At 44.2% G+C, this 26,586-nt stretch overlaps 1 protein-coding gene across 7 annotated transcripts in view; it reads right to left on the bottom strand.

Annotated features, from left to right (window-relative positions):
• The window catches only part of RAPGEF3 (Rap guanine nucleotide exchange factor 3), an 82,266-nt gene that overhangs the window by 4,406 nt on the left and 51,274 nt on the right, over window positions 1-26,586 (bottom strand). For 6 of the 7 annotated variants that reach the window (XM_081939790.1, XM_081939789.1, XM_081939788.1 and 3 more), the window contains 16 exons: window positions 26,060-26,175; window positions 22,615-22,703; window positions 19,765-19,843; window positions 18,414-18,564; window positions 17,051-17,133; window positions 16,648-16,687; window positions 14,350-14,431; window positions 13,151-13,297; window positions 9,496-9,593; window positions 8,362-8,487; window positions 7,652-7,833; window positions 6,741-6,831; window positions 3,405-3,455; window positions 1,907-1,994; window positions 1,133-1,197; window positions 27-81 (listed from right to left, as the gene is read on the bottom strand). In XM_081939790.1, the coding sequence (XP_081795916.1) occupies window positions 27-81; window positions 1,133-1,197; window positions 1,907-1,994; window positions 3,405-3,455; window positions 6,741-6,831; window positions 7,652-7,833; window positions 8,362-8,487; window positions 9,496-9,593; window positions 13,151-13,297; window positions 14,350-14,431; window positions 16,648-16,687; window positions 17,051-17,133; window positions 18,414-18,564; window positions 19,765-19,843; window positions 22,615-22,703; window positions 26,060-26,175 (1,543 nt within the window). The remainder of the gene's footprint in view (window positions 1-26; window positions 82-1,132; window positions 1,198-1,906; window positions 1,995-3,404; window positions 3,456-6,740; window positions 6,832-7,651; window positions 7,834-8,361; window positions 8,488-9,495; window positions 9,594-13,150; window positions 13,298-14,349; window positions 14,432-16,647; window positions 16,688-17,050; window positions 17,134-18,413; window positions 18,565-19,764; window positions 19,844-22,614; window positions 22,704-26,059; window positions 26,176-26,586) is intronic. The other variant, XM_081939793.1, reaches the window with a different exon arrangement.

Here is a 26,586-nt window from a genome sequence, read left to right as displayed (position 1 = left end):
CAAACCCAGCACTCTTCTATACTCACGGTTGGGGTGACTCCGACAGTGATGTACAAGGTGAACAGCTTTGGCCATCATACGCTGTACAGGATAGATATGGGCTTGCGTTAGATTATTCACTTGTTCCCTCTCTATTTTCTTTAAACAAGCTATTTGTAGACTGAAAAAACAACTAACACAGCATGCACGCTGAAGGTACCCCAACCTGAAGCAAAATTTCAGAAACACCAGAGTATTTTTTCCCGGCTAGTGATCCCCCCCCCCCAAATGGAATGATCTATTTCAGTGATGGTGAACCTATGGCACGCGTGCCACAGGTGGCACGCGGAGCCATTTGTCAGGGCATGCGCGCGCTGGCCAGCTAAGTTCACCCCTTTTTAAAGCCATTTTTTGCCCTCCCCAGGCTCCAGAGGCTTTATAGGAGCCTGGGGAGGGTGAAAAGAGCCTCCCCTGCTCCCCTGGAGGCCCTCCAGAGGCTTCATGAGCTTCCCTGATGTCTTCGGAGCGCTCAAAACGACCCTCTGAGCAAACCGGAAGTCACTTCCTGTTTGCTTGGAGGATCGTTTTGAGCGCTCCGAAGGCTTCAGGGACCGCCTGGAGGCTTCCCTGAAGCCTTCGGAATGCTTAAAACAACCCTCCGAGCAAACAGGAAGTGACTTCCGGTTTGCTCGGAGGGTCGTTTTGAGCACTCCGAAGGCGTCAGGGAAGCCTCCGGGCGGTCCCTGAAGCCTTCGGAGCGCTCAAAACGAGCCTCCGAGCAAACTCGAAGGGTCATTTTGAGCGCTCCGAAGGCTTCAGGGACCGTCTGGAGGCTTCCCTGACGCCTCCGAAGGGCGTCCGGCGGGGGGGGAGGCTCTTTTCGCCCTCCCCAGGCTCTTATAAAGCCTCTGGAGCCTGGGGAGGGCGAAGAAAGCATGTAAAAAGGGGGGGAAGTGCCTGTAGTGCACGCATGCGCACTGGGGGGGTCATGCATTGCATTATGGGCGCGGCATGCCTGCACACGACCCCCCTGCACTCCCCCCACTTATGGCACTCGAGCCAAAAAAGGTTCGCCATCGCTGATCTATTTCATTCACAAAACAGCACAACAGCAAATCTTCTCTAATTTTCCCTGCCCCATATCTCTACTCACCAGCTTCTCAAAGTTGACAAGGTTCTCCACCAAGGTACGGTTGCCCTCGTGAATGAAAGTCATATCTGCAAAGTGAACACAAGTGTCTCAACATTCGTTACAAAAAAAAGAAAGAAAGAAATGGAGATCTTTTGCTTTTTGTAATTCTAGGGCAGATTTGAAATATTTTGAATAAGAGGAAGTGTTCCTCGAGCTTCACTTTTGGTAAGTTCTTAAATATGTACAGAGGCAAAAATGCAGAATTAATTTGCCAGCAGTTTCTTTGGTTTCAATGCAGCCACTGTCAACAGTCTGACTAGCAAACCCAAGAAAAACTCAGGAATTTTAAAATCCCCAAAGCAAAACTTTATTGGAGACACTATTTTGGTACTGAAGAATCAAAACCAGCTCTGGTTTTTTTCTGCACAATGCTTGTACATTAAAGCTTAAACAATAGCTTCCCTTTCTCCCTACCCTTGGTTGGTCACATTGTCCAATTATGAATCATCTTTTTGTTTTGAGAACGGTTCATTTTTCTGTTAAACACCTGCATTGGTGCCCTTGGTGAATAGTGACTCTCAGGGTCCATCTTTGAAGCATCTACATTCTTTCTCCCCACGGTTCTTTGGCAAGTTGAATAGCGGTAAGACCTAAACATTTCAAAAGTGGTTCAACCATGACAGCTGCATTACATTTCATGTTTTAGAACCTCTGAACTAGCTATGGCTGAGGCTTTGTTTGTCAGTTACTTAAAACTGCACCTGTGTATATTCGATAGGATTCCTGCTGTTGTACCTTTAAGAAGGAGGGGCATAAAAGGGATCATAGGTGGAGACAGCTTAGCCACAGCCAGTCTATAAACACGGTGATTCCAAGAAGGATCCTGGAAAGAAAAAGGATAAATCAGATGGGATGTTTGTAGTCAAAAATGCTTTAGGCAGACTGTTGCCCCCCCCAAACCATTTTTCAATTGTGTGGCTCCATCTGAATTGTAAAGGTTGAAGAATTAGCAAGCACTGGCAATATTTTGGAGGCCAATGGCCAAACTTAACTTTTGAGGGTGTACCTGAAGGCTATAAAATATGAGCAGAGCTGGGCTTTGGGAGGAGTTGCTCAATTTTGACTTATTATTATTATTATTATTATTATTATTATTATTATTATTATTATTATTATTATTATCATCATCATCATCATCATCATCATCATCATCATCATCATCATCTCATTTTGGACCTATATGTGTCCCTGATCATCTTGAAATTTATTTATCACTTTTTTTCTCTGTTTCTTTGCTCAGTTTTGTTTCTAACGGATTCATCTATTTTAGGGCTTACTTTATGACATTTTCATGCATCCACAGACTTCAGATGATGCAATACTACAGAAAACTATAGTATCGGATAAGAGGTGGCTCCTAGGGCTGCAAAAAGGGGGAATAAAGCCTTTGGTTGCCCTCTGCTAGCGTCCATGCTTATGCAAAGTCCCTAATTATATATTCAGAATTATATATTTGGGGGGAAAAATAGCTAAGCCTCATTAGATCACTATCTGACTGGAAACCTCATTCTGTAGTGCCAAAATCTTGCATAATTTAAACGGAGATTCAATGCTACTTGGAATTTGTTAAGTCTCATAATGGCAATATCATGAGACAGTGGAGCAATATTTATCATTGGGTAAACCGATGGGTATGATGTTGAGGCCCTAATGCAAGATTGCAAAGTGGCACCCAATTGCCAGTCACGTTTGCTGAGCTCTTCCTCTCATAAGGGATTCTCTTCCATATCACTCATCTCCTCATATCTTCAGAGGTCCAGAAATGGATTTCCATTCATTTACTAAAGGACCGATTTCCTCAGTAGATTTTGAAATTAAGAGCCAAAGAAATTAAGTTCTCATTGAATTCATCAGGGAAAGATCTAAATTTGACTAACACAAATAATTGAGCTCTTATTTTGTGAGAAAGTCTATAAAGAGGATAAGAGGGAGGTGCAGAATATTTCAGAGTGTGGTCTAGGTAGATTATGTTCCATTAGGCTAGGCATTATTATCTCTCTGTAGAAGGATCCTGATAAAACTGTTGACCACCTGAGAGAGTCAAAATGTAAATATTCTGACTAACATTAAAACTACTACACTTAAGTCTAGCTGCAACTCCTAATATAAAACTGGTGTAAGCCACACTTTCAGCACCAGTTCCCCATCGGTAAAATGGGAAACAGAGTGGAGGTATTATTTAAAATGAGAGAACAACACTTCCAAAGACAAAAAGGAACATCTCTCCACTCACCAACATCCGTTCCATAGTGCCGTATAGCTTTCTCGTTTTGTGTGGAAGTTTCTGAGATATGAAGAAAAGTCAAAGGGAGAATTGTCAGAAATGGACAATAGTGCAGAAACTTGGGGAAATTATTCAACTTATATTTGTTCAAACAGGACTCTGCGCCCATGAAAAGAGAGTGGACACTTCAAACCCATAGGTAGAATTTTCATATGTATATAGAATAATGTCAAATCTTTGTCAACTGTTAGGTAATCCATCAAGAAAAGCTACTAAAAGATTGGACCCTGGACAAAGAGGTCAGCCTAAATTGACCAAGAAAGGCTGTCAGGTTTTCAAGTGATAAAATCTATACAAAAAAAGAAATGTGCAAAGTCCATCTTCGAAAACAAATTTCTTTCATTTAGGTAGACATCAAATTGGCAAAGTCTGTTGTCATTCCGGATCTGACACAAACTGGAATTACACCACATAATAATGTAAGTTAGAAACATCCCTCAAAAGTCACATTCTCCAATAAACACTCAATCCACATTGCCCAGTGTCTTCAAACTCCCCCTTCCGTTCTCATTTAATTTTTAATTTAATTTAATTTAATTTAATTTAATTAGCACTTCTAGACCGCCCCCTCTCCCAAAAGGGACTCGGGGCGGTGTACAGTCCATATCAAAAACATCATAAATAACATTTAAACAATTAAAATTATTAAATGGATAAATACATAAATAAGAGGAGGATAAAAATAGACAGAACTGTAATTGCTAAATGAATAATTTAAAATATACAGAATTTAAAACCCCAATGTCCTATAAAATTAAGTCCCCTAAAAAACCAGTAGGAAATATATATGCCAGGAGGTAGACGTTAAGAATTATGCCAGGCCAGCCAGTCGGAACAGGTGTGTCTTCAGTTTCTGCCGGAAGGAGCGGAAGTAAGTGGTGGTTCTAATGTCGGGGGGGAGGTCATTCCAGAGGGTTGGGCCCATCACAGAGAAGGCCCTACTCCTTGGTGTCGCCCGTTGGCATTGCCTAGTGGACGGCACCAGGAGAAGCCCCTCCCTGTGAGAGCAAATTGGCCGCAGGGATGTGTGTGGGAGGATGCGATCCCGCAGGTAACTAGGCCCTATGCCATGGAGCGCTTTAAAGATGGTGGTCAAAACCTTGAAACACACCCGAAAGACCACCAGAAGCAGCCTCTCTGTTACCACAGGAAAGGTGATCACCTAGCCAAAACAATCCTCACTATCTATTCACTCCTTCCCCCACCTTAAGAATGTGGTGAGCCCGAAAAATCCCTTACACGGTAGAGAGAAAGAAAAAGGAATAAATGAGTATAATAGAGAGCTAAATAAAATGGCTACACATATGTCAAATTTGGGCTCGTCAAAGGCCTTGTTTCTTGGCATAAGTCACGTGCTGTCAAGAAAGGAGATGACTGAAAATCAGTTCATATAATAACATGATTTCTCAACATGAGTAATTTTTTTCCTTTGAACTAAAAAGGATGTGAATTGTCTGTGAGCCTTAGCTACCCAAGGATGCCTCACCAATTTGTGCTCAATAAAGGACAAATTTGTAGCTTCTCAAATATCTGTACTGTAGCAGAATATGCAAGTAACTCATTTGCTGTCTATGTGATCTCTTAGTGATCAGAATACTATCCATGCTACAAAGCATACAAAATTCAACAAAAGCCAAATCATAGAATGAACCACAAAAATAAAAAGGCAGATGTAATCCTTCTTAAGGCTGATGTAAGGTCCATCCAGTTGATATTTCGACATCTGGCTATTTCAATACAATGCAATACAATAGTAGAGTTGGAAGGGACCTTGGAGGTCTTCTAGTCCAACCCCCTGCCTAGGCAGGAAATCCTATTTCCCTAGGTATTGGGGGCTAGAATGAATAGACATCCTATTGCGAGAAGGGTATGAATGTGAAACGGGTCACTGTTAATGATTGTTTGCTTTTACATTTGAATCATTGTTTGTCTAGTTCAGAGAGGGGTATAAACCACCCAGGGTTACAATATAAACTAGGCAGCCATATAAATTCCTAATGTTTCAGTGTTCACACATACCCAATGTTCTGCTTTGCAAATTATTTTTTAAATGAAAATCACAACTTGGTTTTATAGTTTCCTCCTTTAAAACACTGTTTTAATTGCAATTATTGCAAAGTACACTCTTCTGTATCAACTTTGCCACAAATGGATATCTTCTCCATGTATTTATATGGTTCCATAGTACTCCAAGAGTTACCACAACCCAGTTCAACAACCCAGTTCAGAGTCATCTGCCTTCCAACTCCCCCTAAAATACTCATTTGGACCCATCTTGAGCCAAATTTACTTCAGCTTGGGGCTGATAAATTATACGGCTGCAAAAGTGTAATCCTTTTGCAACTTTTGACACCACATCTCTCTCTTGTCCATAAATGGACATATTACAGGATTTGGTAAAGACACAGTTTTAAAAGGATGTATTAATACTTGATTTATCCATTGTTTTATGGTGTCAACTTGGTTTGATTCGCTGCATCAAATATGAAACTCTTAATATGCAAAGTTTTCCTGTACTGGAATTCTATAGCTCATCACCCTCTTGCTAGTTTCTAAGAATCTAACTTCTCGTGAAAAGAATTGCCTGAAAGATGGGTGGCAAATAAATAAGTAAATAAATAAATGTCAATGGGGAAAAGGCCCAGATTCTCCTTTCTGGGCATTCCTTATCTATTTGAGATACTGGAAAACATGTTCCTTTATTAATTCCTTTAATTTTGCTACTATCCTTGACTTCTTACCCAGTAACTGATTGTTAAGGCCTGTTAATGAACTTCCATCCCAAGAAGATCTTGTACACATGATAATGCTTTTCAGGTCTGCCTCTTCGATCCCAAACTCATTATTATGGCTACACAAAGTATACATGTCCTTGATCAGTATACTGTACTCCATCAATTTGGGAACTAAGCACAGCTTCTGGAGGGATACACACACGGAGTAAGTGTGAGAGTTTAAGAAGACACCCACCTAACCAACCAGTTCAGCTGAATCAACCTTAGCAATCAATGGAGAGATAGATGTTGCATAGTCAGATCATCCTCATATCTCATAAACACATACAATTTAGACTGTGATTGCTATTTTGCATCCCTTCATTTCTTTAATCAGGACCCCATAAAAACAATAAAAGATCTGGGAAGAGTCTTTCAAAGTGCTAAGCGTGAAATTGGAAGATATAACAAACTGCTCTTCAGAACACAGTTCAAGTTAACGTAGGAAAATAGTTTCAGACCAAGCATGTTGATTCAACTGTTTCCCCTTCTCTGGAGAGTAGAAACGTACCTCCCAAGTCCTAGAAAGGCGGCTGATGGCAGAGTGGCTCAGGCCAAACATCACGGCAAAGAAGGAATTCAGGTTTCTTTGGTCTTTTAGGCTGAAACCAAACATGCAGAAGCACCATTCAGTCAAGGAAGGAAATCCAAAACAAAATTGATTATAAATTGCAAGTGTTTCCAAAAGGAAAAACAAGAGGCGCCATTCCTAGAGCATCAAGTTCTCTCCCGTGGAAAGAAACATCTGCTTCATTTTCAGAGGTCTCCAAAACGTAAGCCAGGATCTGCAAGGTGAGGTTTCAATACTCTAAGGGAGAAAGTCATCCTAATGGTGAATAATAGCAATAGCCCAAGGCAGGAAAAAACAACAACCTGCTTTTTATGGATGATGTGTCACTCAATCTCTTGCTTTTGGTCAGGCTGGCTGGATTCCTGAATTACACTGTTTTAAATCAGAAAATTGAAACTAGGAAAGCTGATGAAGGAACCAAAACATGGAATTCTCTATGAAAGGAGTAAAAAATATTCTCTCAGGAGGAGAACAAATGTGTGGACTGAAACTAAAGGTATCTTATGGCATAATTATTTTCGTCTTGACTGACAGGAATTCATGAAAAGGAATCAGATCTTGCAAGGCCAGAGTCCATCCACTTCTAACCGAATATTTTCATAGTACCCTGTTTCCCCCAAAATAAGACCTCCCTGGATAATAAGACCAATCGGGCTTTTGATCACTTGCGCTAAAATAAGCCCTCCCCCAAAATATTGCAACATAACAGCAGCCATGAGATGACCACGTTCACCGCCTCCTGCATCTCAAAAATAACAACAGCTCCCCAGAAATAAGGCCAAGTGCTTATTGGGGGCTCAAAAGAAAATAAGATCCTGTCTCATTTTGGGGGACACATAGTAGATTCTTACTGTGCAGCCAGCTTGATGAATTTCCGGAGCAGCTGGGCTCTTTTGATAGCATCAGGACAAAGGCAGAGCTCGGTGGTGATCCAGAACTGCAGCTCATTGAAACGACGCAGGAAACGCTCCGCATTGGCTGTGGTTGCACTGGGAAATTTCTGTGGCCCAACCACGTAGTAAATCAACTCCACCTTTTAAAAAAAAGCACAATGGTCAGGGAATTTCTCCCAAGCTCTAGTCCTAAGACACAAGGCCTTGTCTCAGTTTCTCTTTCAAATGAGCATGTTAATGGGGTAAGATCTATGCTTGCCTTGACTTTAGACACAAACAAGGGTGGGATTCTACCGGTTCAAGTGAACCGGTAGCTCCGACTATCAGCTGGGAGCGAACCAGTTCACTCCGACTTTCAGCTGTGCTAGACTCACCTATATTCCCTTTTCTGAAGCCCAGCTAATAGGCGCAGCAGGGCAGATTACTGCGCCTTAGCTGTTTTGCGCTGTGGCTGCTGTAGAAGGTAAGCTATCAAACTCACTGCGCATGCGCGGAGTGAAGTGCGCACCCAATGAACCGGTTGTTACACCGGTTGAATCCCACTACTGGACACAAAGCACTAGAAATCTCAGCTCAATACCAAGAAGGATGGGTGAATAGTTCACAGCAAGATTGGGAACATCAATCCCTGTAAGCAAACAAATAGAGTGCCCCTAGATCCTCCCTACCTGATGGATGCTTTTGAAGAGATTCCAGTCATGCTCGGTTAACTGATTAGCCAGGTCCTTTGAACTAATGAAATCCAAACTTTCCCAGGAACCACTTCTGGGGCCGAGCTGTTCAGGGTGAGGCGCCTTTGCAAGCAAAAGGAGAAAAGGATGGCAATTTTTGAGACGTGTAGATGTGCTGTGCATACTGGGTCCTAGAATGGAACCTCAGGAAATGTTTGAACACTAAGCCCAGGTCACACTAGAAATGAAGATATATTAAGCCTACCCTTCGCACACAACTGTACTACAACCTTAACTATTCTGCAAGCCCTTTTAGGAGCTTTGGATGTTTTTTTTTTGCCATTTAGGAAAGAGGACTGAACATCTTCGGTTATAGATAATTCTGTCCTCCCGTTGCTAATCTGTAACTCCAAAACCATATGCAGAAGACCGAAACAGACTCAGTTTGGAAATATATTTTACGACTATCTTGCTTCAAAGTGAAGGAGGTACAGATAAAGTTATGGGTGTCCCAATATTTGAGAGGCTTCCATAAAGAAGAGGGAGTCAAGCTATTCTCCAAAGCACCTGAGTGTAGGACAAGAAGCAAAGGATGGAAACTAATCAAGGAGAGAAGCAACTTAGAACTAAGGAGAATTCCTGACAGTGAGAACAATTAACCAGCGGAATGATTTGCTTCCAGAAGTTGTGTGTGCTGCACACTGGAAGTTTTTAAGAAGGGATTGTATAACTATTTGTCTGAAATGATATAGGGTTTCCTGCCTGAGCAGGGGGTTGGACTAGAAGACCTCCAAGGTCCCTTCCAACTGTAATTCTGATTTGGGATACTCCCTCCTTGGTCTTGGTATAGATTGCCCCTTCTCCAATTTCAGGCAACTCAGGGATTGCATCTCTTCAAATCAGTCCTTCGGGAGAGGGTGCGGCTAAGAAATAAATATTTATTATTATTAGTGTAACATTTATACTGGGGGGGGGGGGATTTGCTTTCTGTGTTACAAAGTTTCTTCCAGATAGTTTCTATATGCCAAGGATCACATCTTTGATAAGTGTGCTGAGAAGGTGGGAGTAACGGTAAACAGGATTAGGAACAGATGTGCAAAGTTTCCCCTTGTGTGTATTTATAACACTCACCACGTTGTGAAGCTCTTGCACACTGACAGCAAAAAGTCTCTCATTCAACCCCAAGGATGTAAACACACCAAAAGCTTCCATGGGCAATACGACTTTATCTGCCAAAATTAAAAGTCAGAAAGCAGGTTGAGAAATAGAGTTCTCTCTCAACCGGGCACAAGGAGGCAGCATAGGGCAAAGCAACAATATTAACTGTAGGTCAAGTCTCTTTGCCTTCCCTTCCAATACAGCTCACTTCATTAGCTCCTACCCAGCTATTAAACTTGGCACAGTTTACTGTTACCTTCACTTTCTGCTTCAAAGAGACCCATTTCACATTCATGATAACAAATCTTTTTCTCCTCCAGAATCAAGTAGTAGCTGGTCCTTCCATCACATTAACTGGCGTGAGGTTTTGCATTTAAAAACAAACTTTAAGTAATGGACTTTTGCTGGGTCTTCCAGGGCTGCATGTGAGAATGAATGACAACTGGGGATCAAACATCGGCATGCACATATAAATGTACATTCACGTACAGCTTTCTTCTCATCCCCTCTACAAGATGCATGGGTAAAAAGGTTAAATCACCCCTTCTCCGTGTATCGAGATAATTTGATTTGATTTGGCCTTCTCCTCCTGGGGGAGCAGAATGCCATTTACCATATTTTTTGAACTATAAGATGCACCGGAGTATAAGACGCACCGTGATTTTGAAGAGGTAATTTTTTTTAAAAAACGTTTTTGCACTCTGCATGCCTCCCAAACCCTCTGGCACACCTCATTTTTTGCACACAAAAAAGGGGGTGGGTGGGTGGGGTGGGCATGCAGAGCTTTGGGAGGCTTGTAGAGTGCTGGGGGACGGAGGGGGGCAAAAATGAGCAAAAACGGCCTGGTTTTGCTCATTATTGCCCTCCACAGCCCCCAGGAGCACTTTGCAAGCCTCCAAAAGCCTCTGCACGTCCATTTTTGCAAAGGGGGCAGGGTTTCGGTAGGCCAAAAATGCTGTATTCAATGTAGGAGACGTACCCGGATTTTCACCCTATTTTTTGAGGGGAAAAGGTGTGTCTTATACTCCAAAAAATACAGTAAATAGAAATGGAGGAGAAACTTTTCTTAATGTGCTGCTCTTCTCATTGAGACTTCTTGCTCCATGGCTTGACTTACAGCTGTTTGGCAGACAATCAGGAGCCAGACTGTGCTGGGGAGGAGAAGGGAGTCATGCCCTTCCAGCACAAACATGGAAACGGAGGAAGTGTGAAGAGAGGGAACTGATGGAGGGGTCAGGGGGAAAGGCAGCCTTGGCCCCCATGGCAGACAACCCAGGAGAACTTCAAGAGGGACAGTTTGTCCTTATCTGATAGACCTAGATAAATCCAGATGTGGCCTTCCCTTGTGTTCCTAAGGAAGCCAGGCCATTTGAAGCATGAGAGAATAGATGCAAGCAACAGCTGGCCCAACATTCAACGTGATAGATGAATGCTGTGGATAAACAAGTTACAAAAACCACACAGTAACGGTGGTAGTTTAAACTAACTCTTCTCTTAGTTCATTGTAGGAGGAAATAGGCTATGGAAATTTTTAAAAAATCAGGATTCTGGGAGCACCTTTTTGCACTAACAAATTCTCTTAAAAGCCAGAAGCTTTTAACTTTTTCCGATGCGTAGCAGGGTTAAACTGATACAGGATTTAAATTATTTGAAAATTAGAAGTGTGTTCTAGTGATGTGGCTAAGACACCGAGCTCGTCAATCAGAAAGGTCAGCAGTTCAGCTGTTTGAATCCCTAGCACCATATAAAGGAGTGAGCTCCCCTTACTTGTCCCAGCTTCTGCCAAACTAGCAGTTCGAAAGCATTTTAAAAAATGCAAGTAGAAAAAGAGGGACCACCTTTGGTGGGAAGGTAACAGCGTTCCATGCACCTTCAGCATTTAGTCATGCCGGCCACATGATCTTCGAACAGCACTGGCTCTTCGACTTTGAAACAGAGATGAGCACTGCCCCCTAGAGCTGGGAATGACTAGCACATATGTGTGAGGGGAACCTTTACCTAGTGAAACAGACACTCTACTAATGTCACTCTTGTTGTCCTCCAGGTGCTTCATGTGAGACCCCCGCCATTTTTTAATTTGAACAAGTGCTGCATGGACATTAATCTGTAATAGATATTTAAGCATTGCCTTCCTGATACAATTTTAAAGATCAGAGAAATAATCTCCTCAGATTATAAAACTTTGCTAGAAATGTGAAAAAGGAAGTTTCAGAATGATTTCATGGAAACTAACCTCATTGTTCTTCTTCCCTGCCTCAAACACGTTAGCTTTGAACACATGGGAATCCTTTCTGTGATGGTTTTGACATCACTGTAGTACATTTATGATTAACACCAATTTGGATATGACCCTCAGTTGCTCCAGGACAGCGTTGCTCTAGCAGAGCCTCTTGTCATTGCGTATAAGGCAGGACCTTCCATCTCCCAAAATTGCTACCCCCAATTTCATTTATGTGCCATTCAGTCATTGTCAACTCTGACTGCCCAGATACAGTATATACATTTTCTCCATGACAGTCTCAACCTCGTCTTACAAGTCTTTCAGTGGTGCACTCATTGCCACTGCTATCCCTACTCATTACTGTATTTTTCGGAGTATAAGACACATCAAGATTTTGAAGAGGTAAATTTTAAAAAAAGTTTTTGCACTCTACTTGCAAGCCTCCCAAACCCTCTGCATATCTCATTTTTTGTGAAAACCGGGGCATGCAGAAAGTTTGAGAGGCCTGCAAAGTGCTCCTGGGGGCTCGGGGGGCAGAAATGAGCAAAAAATGGCCCGTTTATTCTTGCTCGTTTTTGCCCTCCCAACCCCCAGGAGCACTTTGAAAGCCTCCCAGACATCCATTTTTGTGAAAGGGGCGGGGTTTCGGGAGGCCAAAAATGCTGTATAAGACACACCCAGATTTTCTCCCTCTTTTGTGGGGCGGGGGAGTGTGTCTTATACTTCGAAAAATACAGTATTTAAAAATGCCAATAATGCCCATGGAGTCAGAGTGAGGGACCTCATCCTCTTGAGAACCTGATGAAACCATCAGTAGCTCCTGCTGACCATGGCATCTGCTGCTATGTCTATTGCTACAGCTCTTTGCCTCCAGGTAGCAGAGGGCAACAAAGTAGGGAAATTTCCTCAAAGTTGCCTCATGCTATTGATAAAGTCTTGAAAAAATTTGATTTCCAATAACAAACCTGCGTGGACTGAACACATTTAGAGGACTTTCAAGGCGCCAACAGCTGTAAATTCTTATGCTTGTTTGTAACCTCGGAAAAGGGGTTTTGCCAGGCCGAACACTGGATGAAGGGTCTATAAAAGAGCTGTGGTGGCGCAGGGGTTAGAATGCAGTACTGAAGCTAATTCTGCCGAATGCCAGCAGTTCGATCCTGACCGGCTCAGGGTTGACTCAGCCTTCCATCCTTCTGGGGTCGGTAAAATGAGGACCCAGATTGTTGGGGGCAATAGGCTGACTCTGTGAACCACTTAGAGAGGGCTGTAAAGCACTGTAAAGCGGCATATAAGTCTAAGAGCTATTGCTATTTGCATGACTGACATCTCCAGGTAATTCCTGCAAAGCTAGCATGGCCTCATTATCATCCCAGGGAAACAGTACCTAAAAGGTTACAGTGGACTCACCTCCTGCTGAATTGACCTTGACTAGGATCCAGTCTTTGTTCCAGTCCTGGCAGTCTACTAATGATGCAACGATTTCCTGAACTGAGGCATTCACCTGTAACAGTCTGGTAAGGCAGGAATAGTCGGGCCTGTATATGTCATATGAAACTATAGAGGAAGAGGAAATAGTATTTGCTATTCCTTAGATATAGAATATACCCGAAGCCCATGATGTCGAACCTATGGCATGCATGCCACAGGTGGCACACGGAGCCATCACTTAGGGCACACAAGCCGTTGCAAGAGCACACCGGCCAATTGTTTGTCAGCCTTCGCAGGGCCTTCGGCGGGCCGGGGGGAGGGGCTGTTTTCACCTTCCCCAGGCTTCAGGAAAGCCTCCAAAGCCTGGAAAGGGCAAAAGACAGGCCTACCGGGCCTACCTACAGGCCGTTTCCAGCCTCCAGAGGCTTCAGTGAGACCTGCTAGGCCCAAAACATGGCGGGGGAGGGGGGGTTCATGCCCACATGTACATCACATATGTGTGCACCGGAGCCATAAAAGGTTAGCCCTCACTACCATAACCCGTCAAGTTAATCCTGCGGGAGCTGCATTGGTTGCAGATTTGCTTCCGGGTACAATTCAAGGTGCTGCTTGTCACCTTTAAAGCCCTTCATGGCTTGAGACCAGGTTATTTGCGGGACCGTCTCTTGCCGGTCACATCTACCCGACCCATCAGAGCGGGGAGGCAGAGAATGTTGCGGGTCCCATCCCCGAGGGAGATACACCTGGTGAGACCCAGAAGAAGGGCCTTCTCCGTGGTGGCTCCCTCTCTCTGGAACATCAAACCCCCCCCCCCCCCCCCGAGATTAGAATGGCCACCACTCTCATACTCTTGAGAGGCGCTGAAGACCTGGTTCATGTGCGGTGCTGTTTCCGGGGCGGGGGTGATTTTATGATATTAATTTATTATATGACACTTTTATTAGCTTTATTGTTTTTATATGATATTTTATATCCTGTAAGCTGCCTTGAGTCGCCATGTGCGAATAGGCGGCAATAGAAATTCCCTAAATAAATAAATGAAATAATCAAAACCTTGTCATCATTGCACGGAGCCAAGCTTCCATATCTTGGCACACTAATAATTGTTCCGATTACGCAATGAAAAATCAAAGTCAAAGCAGAGTAGTTTGAATCCTAAGCAGGGAAATCATGATGACCTTTGTCCTTCATTCGGATGGTGTAACTGCTGTTCAGAAAAGGTTCTTCTTGGACAGCAAACCAGTTCACAGCATTCCTGACCTGGGAATGGAAAAAGGGGAAGAGACAGAAAAGAAAAGATTTCATACCGTGCAGGAAATCATAGCACGATACGAGTGGATGCTTACGGCTAATGCGCACTAAAATTTAACAGGAGGCTCCTGTTAAACAGATCAATTGCACACAGGGGGTCCCGTAAAAATACTTAATGCAAATGTGGGTATCCAAAAATACATGTAGTCCTTGACTTATGACCACAATTGAGCCCAACATTTCTGTTGCCAAGCAAAACATTTGTTAAGTGAGTTTTGCCCCATTTTTTTATGACCTTTCTTGCCAGAGTTAAGTCCATCACTGCAGTGGTTAAGTTAGGGACACGGTTGTTAAGTGAATCTGACCTCCCCATTGACTTTGCTTATCAGAAGGTCGCAAAAGGAGATCACATGATCCTAAGACGCTGCAACCGTCGTAAATATGGGTCAGTTGCCAAGAGTCTGAATTTTGATCACGTGACTATGGGGATGCCTCAAGGGTTGTTAAGTGTGAAAAATGATCCTAAGTCACTTTTTTCAGTGCCATTGTAACTTCGAACGGTCACTAAATGAACTGTTATAAGTCAAGGACTACCTGCATGCCTTTCTTCCTCTCCCAATCTTTCTCTATCTAGATATATGAAGAACATTCAGGTTTCCTAGAAATGCACTTTTTTAGTCCTAGGCCAGTGACGATGAACCTTTTTTGGCTCGCGTGCCAAAAGCGGGGGGAGTGCAGGGGGATCGTGCACGGGCATGCCGCACCCATAATGCAATGCGTGACCCCAGCACGCATGCGTGCATGGCCAGCACTCCTCCTCCATTTTTTGCATGCTTTTTTCGCCCTCCCTAGGCTCCAGATGCTTTATAGGAACCTGGGCGAAAACAGCCTCCCCCGCCACCCCCCAGAAGGCTTCAGGAGCTTCCCGGATATTTGGAAACTTACTTCCAATTTGCTCGTAGGGCCAGTTTTAGCCCTCCGGAGCCTTCAGGGACCTTCAGGAGGCATCCCTGAAGGCTCCGGAGGACGAAAAACGGCCCTATGGACAAACCGGAAGTGACTATAAAGCCTCTGAAGCCTGGGGAGGGCGAAAAATGGCCTCAAAAAAAGGCTGAAGTCAGCTGGCCAGTGCGCACATGCACGCTGGCCAGCTAACAGGGCAACACCCCGCGTGCCCTGACAAATGGCTCTGCATGCCGCCTTTGGCACGAGTGCCATAGGTTCGCCATCCTGGTCATAGGCTAACAAATACGTACATTCTGTTGGATGAAAATAATAGAAATTAAAGTGATGGGCTATAAAACAGGATTTGCAACGGCTAACATTTTTTTTTCTAACTTTAATTAGCACGATAAAATATGTTTTGGAAATTTAGCGTACACGTTCCTCATACCAGGATTTAGCCATGTAATTCAGCTTACAGAACTTAGCTTGGGAAGAGGGTTGGGAGAGAAAATGCTGAGTCATTTCTGCATGTCTCATTTTCTCTAAAGAGAAAATGGGATGAATCTATCCTGTCTCCTTTTCCTTTAGCAACTCTATGATAAGGTGTGAAGAGGAAGGGAGAGGAAGGAAGAATGACCCTGAATAGTAGTAGTATGTCACAATGAAAAGATGGGTTTTGTGCCATAAAATGGAAGGGAAAGCATGACCACGTGTAGCAGATCCAAAGGTACTTCCCTTCTTGAATTCTGCTTTACTTCCACCCCAAAAAAAGTCAGTGAAATTAATTAAGCAAAATTAAGCTTGTCTACTTGGAAATGTCACCTGCAACTGCTGATAAAGCAGGGGTGTCAAACTCGATTTCATTGAGGGCTGCATCAAGGTTGTGTTTGACCTTGGGGGGCAGGTGGGCGTGGCCAGGGTGGGCGTGGCCAGCTCGATGTCACTTGTGTCAGGGGCGCCTGTGGTGGCCCCAGCACTCTGCCAGCAAAAAATGGAGGTCAAGAGGACTGCGTGTGGCCCTTCTGTGCTCTGTTTTCACTGGTAGATGGTTGTAGGAGGCCATCACAGCTGGAAACAGGTGGGCTGCGCAAGGCCCTCCCGAGCTCCATTTTCACTGACAGACACACCATGGGCCGTTCCTTCGCTGTTTTCAAGGGGGCCCCACGGGCCAGATCTAAGTGGGCCGGATGTGGGCAGTGGGCCTTGAGTGAGTTTCACACCCCTGTGATAAAGGATTAGAAAACAATTGAAGGACCTCTTGTTAGAGGCAAAAGAATTACCTGTAGCTTTGGGGATGCACAGTTGTTGCCGTTTTCTATGCTATTCAAAGAGAAAAGTCCATGTCAGATCACAACAGTTACTCAGACTGCCAGAGGCTTTGTTTTTGAGAAAACACAGCAGCAGCACTAAAACGGCAAGAATTCGAATAGCCCAACAAACCACTCGTTCAATTGTTCTACAGTTCTCTGTTACAGTTCTTTACTTCCAAGTATCTATCAACACGTCTGCGTTGTTATGCAAACAGTTGACCTCAATTGTTTAACTTGACGTCTGCCCCATACCTGTGTTCAGACTTCCCAGAAAATTGGGCTTTTTGCCACGATCATCCTACTTACGACTAGGCCCTTTTTCGAACAGCACACAAACAATTAGACAGTTTGAGATGACAATAGAGAGACTCACACTCGATTTCTCCGGCGATCCTGTATTTGTTCTCGAAGCAGGGGGCCCAAGCGAGCATCTTGAGTTGCACATTCTGACATGGTCTGCAAGATATTGGCCAAAACTGATTAGCACAAGCAGCAAGGTAAGCTATCTTAGAGAGGAGCAGGTTCAGATTTCCAAGTCCACAATAAGGGAGAAGAATGCTAGACAACCAATATGACTTATGTAAAAAAAAAAAAAAACACATGTGGGACACATTAGCCCATTTTACAGTATAAAGGTTGTGGTGGCAACAGCAGTAAAATTAGGAGAGAGATTAGGTACTTCAGCCTTCCAATAATCTCAGATGCAAAAATTGCTGGGGAAAGTGAGGTTTTGCATGCATGCATGCCTGTATGTGCTATGGGAATGCCTGGGTAGGTATGGGTTCTCCTAGCCAACACCCAGAGCTGCTGGGAGAAGGGTAGCATGCAGGAATAATAATTGTGGGATTTCTGAATGCAAATTGATAGAATCTTGACACACAACCCACCAGACTTAACTGTGGTTGGGAAGAAGAAAGTGCGGCCAATTGATGTGGCAATACCATGGATAATAGAATAGAAGACAAAGAATTGGAGAAGATCGCACAATATCAAGCTCTGAATACTGATGTTAAGAGACTATGGCATAAGCCAGCTGTAGGGGTCTCAGTGATTATCAGCATATTGGATGCCTTATGGAAAAATCTTGGATGGCATTTAGAAAATCTGCACATTGATAAAATTTCCAACTGTCAGTTACAAATGCCAAACTACTTGGATCCATGCATATACCATGCCAACGCATTACATTACTTGAGAAGAACTTGACAGGTAGGTAACAATACCAAATCCAGTCTAAACATGTGGTTGACTGTAACCAATCAGCAGCATCAGCATTCAAAAACATCTTGAACACTACCACCATTGACAAAATTACCACCTGTCAATTGCCAAAGGCAGACCTAGTTGGAACTGCTTACATCCTGTGACAATATCTTTAATACCATCAAACAATCTACATCTACCTATCCCAGATCCTTGGGAAAGGTTTAATAGGTGGACAAATGTGCCAAATCCAGTCTAAACATCTGGCTGAGTGTGCAACAAACTGTAATGATACTACCCACCACCACCACACATGAGCCTCAGAGGGGAAAAAATATTGTGTATTTCACAGGCACTGCATCCAGGCAAAACATGCCTCTCGAACCACGCCAATTTATTTATTTTTCATATTTTCGAACCTCCCATCTCCCTCAATTTTTAGGGCCACTGTCTCTTTCTATACTACAATTGATGTCCAGCCCTACTACCCCGTATTGCTCCCTAAAGACAAGTTTCTGCCAACGTCCCCTTACCTGCAAAAAGGCCACAGCACAGGTCTCTGCTTGCAGCAGCCGTCCATACAGGGACACCCACTGGTTGACCAGCCACAGGATCTTTTGCCTTTTCCTTAGGATATAAGCAGCTTTGTCCTGCTCTGAAACTTCGGAAGGTTCCGAATGGAAGGTGAATGAAAGTCAAGGAGGCTTAGGCCCAGAATGATGCAATAGACCCCATTCAGGTTCTGAGGGTGGGAGTGTCTGGCATGCATCTTTCTTTTGGGTCTTTGGCCTGCCACACTTTCTATTATTCTACTATGCCTTTTTCTATTGTGGGAAAATGCGAGGGGGGATTGTACAGAGTTAGCCATAACAAAATTATTTCTAGAAAGCCAAGGCCATCCTTTGTCTCTGCACCTCTGCACCTCTGCACCTGACTGGAATTGGATGGGTGGAACTGTCAGCATGGCAGTGGGAGATTGGACCATGTGATGGACTTGTGGGTGTGGGGGCAAAATCATGAACTTTCAACTGAAGTGGGGGGGAAATCTGGAAGCTTTCAGATTCGGGTTCCCCCAGATGTGCCAACATGGCTCTCTTAATAAATTGGAACTTTGAGCAATATTTTGCCTTGGACTGATTTACTTTTGGATGCTATTTGGAACCCTGACATGGAGGGTTTGTTGGGGGGAGGGAGGTGAGACTTGATTTCTTCACATGGCAGCAGTATCTGAGAGTAGCAGGCTTTCAAAAGCATATGGAGCTGGCATGTTAACTTGCCCACAATGTCCAGTGTGATATGAGATTAAAGACATTGAGGGATATTATGCAGCCAACCATCAAGTGTTGTTGGATGTTTTCCAAATGTGGCAGTAGTGAGATGCTAGCGGGTGTCCACAGTGGGCCTTTGAGTTGCTGGGTCCCATCCTAAGCTGACCAACCCCTCCATAAATTATAGACAAGGATTCTTCATCTACTGCCTCCATGTGGAAAACGGAAGGTTGCAATTCAGCACCCCTGGGAGACGATGCATTGGAGAAGGTTGGTGATAGACAGCTTGACTGAGACTCCATCTTAAAACTGTTGTGTGTCCCCACCCACACTCCCCATCCTAATGGCAAAATGTGACCTAGAGTTATATATTCTCATAACCCTCAATGCTTACAGCATGGAAAGTTAGAGAAAGGACACTTCAAGGAATATATATATATGGCCCTCCAGAAATGCTATCCCTTCCCTCCGTTGCACTGCAACAATCTAGGATGCATGGAGGGAGTTACAACGCTCTTTGCTAAATCAACCCAGGGCAGTCTCACTCCGAAGAAAGCCTTTTGCTGACTAGGCTTCTCCCTCTAAGATCCAAGGCAGAGGCAACCAGGAAGGATATTGTTGGAGCAAAGTTCGGCACAGCTGTGGCGTCGGCATGAACACACTGTATGTAAGGAGAAAATCTCCCAGAAATGTATCTGCAAAGAAGAGAGAAGCCATTGTGAAATAGAGAGAGAAGCCATTGTGAAATAGAGAGAGAAGCCATTGTGAAATACGACTTTTAGGCAAGATATTGTTCTAACCTACTGCCAGCTAGCATAGAAGATTTGCACTCTCCTCTGCCTTGACATAACGCTCATACATGTTCCAACACAAGAACAACCACAGACCACTTGGCCAACGAGATAAGCAAGAAGCAAGCGCCCTCCCTCTATTAAAATAAAGCCCAAGGATGTTCTTCCTGTCTAAAGACCACCTATGTGATTAGGGTTGGGGGTCCTTCCAGGCAAAGTATGATTCCCTAAACAGATAGATTTTTATTGGGAGTATGGATAGCAATAGCAATAGCACTTAGACATATATACTGTTTCATTGTGCTTTTAGAGCCCTCTCTAAGCGCTTCACAGAGTCAGTCTACTGCCCCCAACAATCTGGGTCCTCATTTTACCGACCTCAGAAGGATGGAAGGTTGAGTCAACCCTGAGCCGGTCAGGATCGAACTGCTGGTATTCGGCAGAATTAGCTGCAGTACTGCATTCTAACCCCACAGCTCTTTTGTAGATCCTTCATCCCAGTGATTGACCTAGCAAAACCTCTTTTCCAAGGATACAAACAAGCATAAGAATTTACAGCTGTCGGCTACTTGAAAGTCCTCTAGATGTGTTCGGTCCACACAGGTCTGTCATTGGAAATCAACTTTTTCAAGAATTTATCAATAGCATGAGGCAACTTCAGGAAATTTCCCTACTCTCAGATGGATTGAAGGCTGAGTCAATCTTGAGCCTGGTGAGATTTGAACTGCCAAATTGCAGGCAGCCGGCAGTCAGCAGAAGTAGCCTGCAGTATTGCACTCTAACCACTGCGCCACCGAGGCTCTTACCTCGGATAACATGGTTGCTTTCCCACATCTTTTTCCTCTTGCTTCTTTCCACAAAGGCCATTAAGAAAAAGACAGCAGAGCTGCACAGGGTCTTTGAATTGGCCCAACTAGAACAGGAGTGCTGTTCTTGGCCTATGAATGACATCCCGTGGAAGGGAAAGGACAGAGATCACATCCAACCAGTGACGTGCGGTGAGGTTTATACCTGGTGAGGCAGCAATTTTTTTAGACTTGTGGACTTCAACTCCCAGAATTCCACAGTCAGGCATGCTCAGTTGCGACCTGCCGCCCTCCGCCCTGGGATTCGGCCACGGCACCGCCTGCCAGAGCTGCGCGGAATCCGGGGTGTGCTTGTCGGGCGAGGGCAGCGCAGATGGGGAGCGGACGGAGCGGAGGAAGCTTCTCCCCCCCCCCCGCTTGAGTCTAGGGCAGCGAGTCATTCGATAGGAAACTTGCCTCTTGGCTCCTGCTTTGTCTCTCCTGCCTCTTTGCTTCTCTGTTCGGTCATTGGGCGGCAGATCGAAAGCGGGAGCCAAGCTGGGTCATTCCTCCCAAAAGGCAAGTTTCCCATCGAATGACTCGCTGCCCTGATGATGAGAGGTTAGGCTGTGCCTCACTTGCCTCACCTGACTGCACGTCACTGCATCCAACTATGGATGGGTTGAGGAAGAAAAGTGCATGGAGCCAGGGAACCATTAAAATTATTTAAGTTAAATTTAGTTATAGCAAATATTTATTTCTGCCCATGCTGTCATCGTTAAAATAACTCAAAATGGTGAATCAACAGCACAAAATTAATTAAAATCAGGTACAAGTCCCTGATTTGTGACCGTTCACTTAGTGACTATCCAAAATTACAACAGACCCCCCCTTCCAAAAAACCCGATACTTACCACCCAGTTCCAAAGTTCTGACAATCCCCCCTCCCCTGCCTCTGTGGTCACATAATGCATTTTGGGCACCTGACAATTCGGCCACATTTATGATCCTTTGCAGCACCCCATGGTGATATGAACGCAATTTATATTTTGGCCAAAACTGCAGCAATTACTTCCAGTTTTGGGCAAAAACGTCCCATAGCGAACAATGGATTTGCTTAACAGCTACCAGATTTGTTTAATGACTGTCATAAAAAAGTCATAAAATTGAATGAGTTCAAAAGATGATGCACTTCACAACAGTCACAATTGTAATTTGTCAGCGTTCGTTGCCAAAACCAAGTCTGGAAAGCACAAACAGATAACTGATTCAGCAGGATTGATTCAAATAAGAAAATTCTTTAGATACAAGAATATATATATGTACGTACATATGTATGTATGTATGTACATTCAATACCAACCGCAGAGAACAGTTTCATTTCAGTTCAGATCAGCAGACCAAACTAGTTTCATTTCAAAGCTCAGAGCTTAATACAGCTAAGCCACGCTCAGACTTCTTACTTAAGTTTCTGTTTCCAAATAAGCCTCATTGGCTGACCTGTTACCACGCCTATTCATTGGCTGATCTTGTTACCATGTCTCTGCCAGTTCATGAATATTCTGACATAATTGCCAGGCTCCATTATGGTCGTACGTCAAGGACTACATGTAATATAAACAGATAATCGTCCTCGGGAATCTCCTTTTTTGAAATACAGCAAAAGTGACCATTCATAGCAATATTTGAAGGGGCTTTAAGATTTTGTGCAACTATGCATTGTACACATCTGCTTTAGAAAATTTAATTTGAAATAAGCCCAAGGATACAATTCTCTGTTCTGCTACGGACAAATTAGCTGCCTGCAATCCTCAACTTCATACTATATTGGCTTATAGAACAACAATTGTTCGGGAGATTTTTCCTTTACGCAACCTATTTTATACTCACCAACAGGATCAGAAAGGGTAGAGTCTGAACGCATGGTTTCCAATAGGTAATCAAGTATTTTTTCAGGGGTTCCAGCCATCACTGAATATCTGAAGAAATGAACAAGATATTGGGATCCAAAGTATCAATTATATCATGGAAACCAATCTCAGGAGACCTACCGCGTTTTCCTGAAAATACGACAGGGTCTTATATTTTTTTGACCCACGAAATATGGCCTTGGGCTTATTAAAGGGGAGGGCTTATTGTTTCTGGGTTGCCGGGCGGCTGCTCCCTTCCAAAGAGCCGGGCACAGCCTCAGGGTCGAATGGCTGTGTTGCGCTGTCGCAGAAGCAACACAGCAGCCATGAGGTGACCATGCTCACGAGCAGCCGCCCGGCAACCTCCCTTTCCAGCTGGGCACAGCGCCGCTGACCGACCTAGTGGTACCCAAAAGGCACCAAGCAATGTGAGTGCCTGTTCGCCGCCCTCCGCCTCCTGCGGCTCAGAGCCTTCGGAATGCCCCTAGGTGAGTGAATGGGGCTCTGCATGGCTGGAGAGGGGGGTTGCACGAGCGGCTTTTCCGCTCCCTGCTCGCGCGACTCCAGACTCACGATGCCCTTGGCTAACTACAGTACCTGCAGAGCCAGGGCATCTCCACTGCTGGTGCCGCTTGCCGCTTTTTTTTTTTTTTTTTTTTTTGTGGCTTTCAAAACACGGAGGACGGATGCCACTCTGGGAGTACGCTCTATGGTAGTGTACAACCATCGAGCGTACTCCCAGAGCAGTATCCTACCTCCGTGCTTTGGAAGCCGCAATGGAGGACGGATGGCACTCTGGCAGTATGCTCTATGGTTGTACGCTCTGCAGCCCACAACCATAGAGCGTACTCCCAGAGCAGCAGCCGTCCTCCATGCTTTGAAAGCCACAAAAAAAAAACCCAAGTGGCGGGTGGTGCCAGCACTGGAGATGCCCTGATGCCTAGGGGCATTCCGAAGGCACCGAGCCGTGGGAAGCGGATGGCGGTGAACAGGTGCTCACGTTGCTTGATGCCTTCCAGGTACTGCTAGATCGGTCAGCAGCTCTTTGCAGCAGAATCTGGCTGGAAAGGGGGGTGCCGGGTGGCTGCTCATGAGCGGGGTCACCTCATGGCTGCTGTGTTGCTGCTGCAACAGCGCAACACAGCCATTCGACCCTGAGGCTCTGCCCGGCTCTTCGGGAGCCCGGTCGCAAGGGAGCAGCTGCCCGGCAAACCCCCCCCCCTCTTCTGCTGGGCACAGCGCCGCTGACTTACCTAGTGGTACCCCGAAAGCACCAAGCAACACGAGCGTCTTTGCCCCTCACCTCATTCCCGCAGCTTGATGCCTTCAGGATATCGCTAGGTTGGCGAGCGGTGCTCTGCCTGGCTGGAGTGGGGATTGTCCGGGGGCTTATTTTCGGGGTGGGTAATATTTTTGCCCACCTGAAATATGTGGCAAGGCTTTAGTTTCAGGACAGGTCATATTTTCGGGGAAACATGGTAGCTAACATCTTCCAAACAGCTACAACTCATCAAGTTTGGAAGGCCTTTCTGGACACATTTAAGGACCCAATAGGTTGGCTGCATTTGCAGCCATGATGGTTTTCCTCATATTAGCCTAGGGGTGAAATGCTACTGGTTCAGACTGGTTCGTCCAAACCAGTAGTAAAAAAAGCTACTGGTTTGCTCGAACTGGTAGTAAAAAAATGCTACCGGTTCAGGTGAACCAGTATTTCCAACAATCAGCTGTGATGCACAATTTATATTAGCTAGAAAGCAGGATTTCCTGCTTTCTAGCTAATCTAAATTGCATGGCAGAGCAGATTCTCCCCCTTCCTGACTGTTCTACTTACCTTTGCAGGCACACTCGGTAGCAGGCTCCACCCACCTGCCCACACGTCATCACGTCCATTTTTTACGCTCTGCACATGGAAGGAAGGTCCTGCACATGTGCGGAGGTGGCATGTGTACTCACATTTGCAAAGGTAAATAGATTTCACCCCTGCATTAGCCACGTATGATTACAGTAATTATCTACTCCAATCTATAAGCAGTAAGCCACCTTGTGGTGAGATGGACAGCAAACAAATGTAATAAATAAATAAATACAGGTAGTCCTTGACTTACAACCATTCGTTTGGTGATCGTTTGAAGTTATAACGCTACCAAAAAAATGTGACTTATGACCATTTTCACACTTACAACTGTTGCAGCATCCCCATGGTCAAATGATCAAAATTCAGATGCTTGGCAACTGATTCATATATACGAAAACAGTAACTAAGAAGGACCTTAGAGTCCTAGTGGTGATCATTTGAATATGAGCCAGCAATGTGCAGCAGCAGCCAAAAGAAGTAATACAATCCTGGGTTGTATAAACAGAGGGATAGAATCAAGATCCCGTGAAGTATTAGTGCCGCTTTACAAAATCCTATTAAGGCATACTGCAACCAGTTTTGGTCACCATGCTACAAAAATGATGTTGAGACTCTGGAAAAAGTTCAGAGAAGAGCAACTAAGGTGTTCAAAGGGCTGGAGACTAAAACGTACGAAGAACGGCTGCAGGATTTGGGTCTGGCTAGTCTAAAGAAAAGAAGAATTAGGGGCGACATGATAGCAGTATTCCGGTATTAGAGAGGCTGCCACAAAGAAGACAAGGTCAAATTATTCTCCAAACACCAGAAGGCAGGATAAGAGACAATGGTTGGAAACTAATGAAAGAGAGAAGCAACTTGGAATTAAGGAGAAACTTCCTAACAGTGAGGACAATTAACCAGTGGAACAGCTTGCCTCCAGAAATCATGGGTGCTCCTTCACTGGAGGTTTTTAAGAAGAGACTGGACAGTCATTTGTCTGGGATGGATGGTATAGGTTCTCCTGCTTGAGCTGGGGGGCTGGACTAGAAGACCTCCAAGGTCTTGCCTTGGCCTTGCACTGCACTGCACTGCATGAATTCCAGGATCATGCAATCATATTTTGTGCAAATTCAACGGGAAAGCCAGATTCACTTAACAACTATGTTACCAAGCTAAGAACTGCAGATTCATTTTACAATTGTGGCTCAAAAGGAACATGGGGCAAAAGTCATTTAACAACTTTCTCTCTCAGCAACATAAATGTTGGGCTCAATTGCAGTCATAAGTCAAGAACTACCTGTATAGAACCCACCCTTGTATATATATCTAAAATGGTGCACACACAAACAAAATCAGCATGCAGTTTACAACTGTGCAGTTTGTACAATAAATCTTACTGAAGCAGAGAGATTTAAGCATTACATTCACGAGGGATTAGTGATTTCCCTATCAAACATATGAGGTGCTGTGGAGAAGAGACTGCCTGCAAGGGAAGACTCCCTGTTCTATCAAAGAGAAAAGGGAGGGGGAAACGAGGAGACAGGTACATCAGAGGAAGGGGCAGGGAAATGAAGGGGTCAGATTGCTGTACCTACTGCTCCCCAGAGTCCCGGCAAGGTGACTGGAATTACTGCCTTGTGAATTCTTCTCTAAAACAAGCACCACTTTCCCATGTTCCTTCAGCCGTAGAGTGTTAGCTTCAACATCCTAGGAAGTTAACAAATGATTATATGCTAGCTTACACGATCGTACACTAGCCAAGAAAAGAAAAGAAAAGAAATAATTCCATTTCTGAATTCTTTACTAGATTTGATATCCTTATTTATTTATTTACTAAGCGCTTATAGACCGCCCCCTCTCCCGAAAGGGACTCGGGGCGGTGTACAGTCCATATCAGAAATACATCATAAATAGCTATAAAATTAAACAATTAAAATTATTAAGTAGATAAATAGGCAAGTCTTGGGCAGCCTAACTACCAGGCTCCTGTAATTTTGTCACAATGTTGGCATAAGGCATGAAATCCAAATAGATTAATTTAAAATATCAAAACAGGGAAACATTTGTAATCACTCTAGCATTTTTCTTTGCAAGACGTCTGCAATATACAATCAAGTA

The sequence above is a fragment of the Natrix helvetica genome, assembly GCF_964273705.1.
Source record: "Natrix helvetica genome assembly, chromosome: 1".
In the NCBI taxonomy this organism is placed as follows: domain Eukaryota; kingdom Metazoa; phylum Chordata; class Lepidosauria; order Squamata; family Natricidae; genus Natrix; species Natrix helvetica.
The sequence above is the reverse complement of the archived record's forward strand: the minus strand, read 5'-3'. Positions and strand labels throughout refer to the sequence as shown.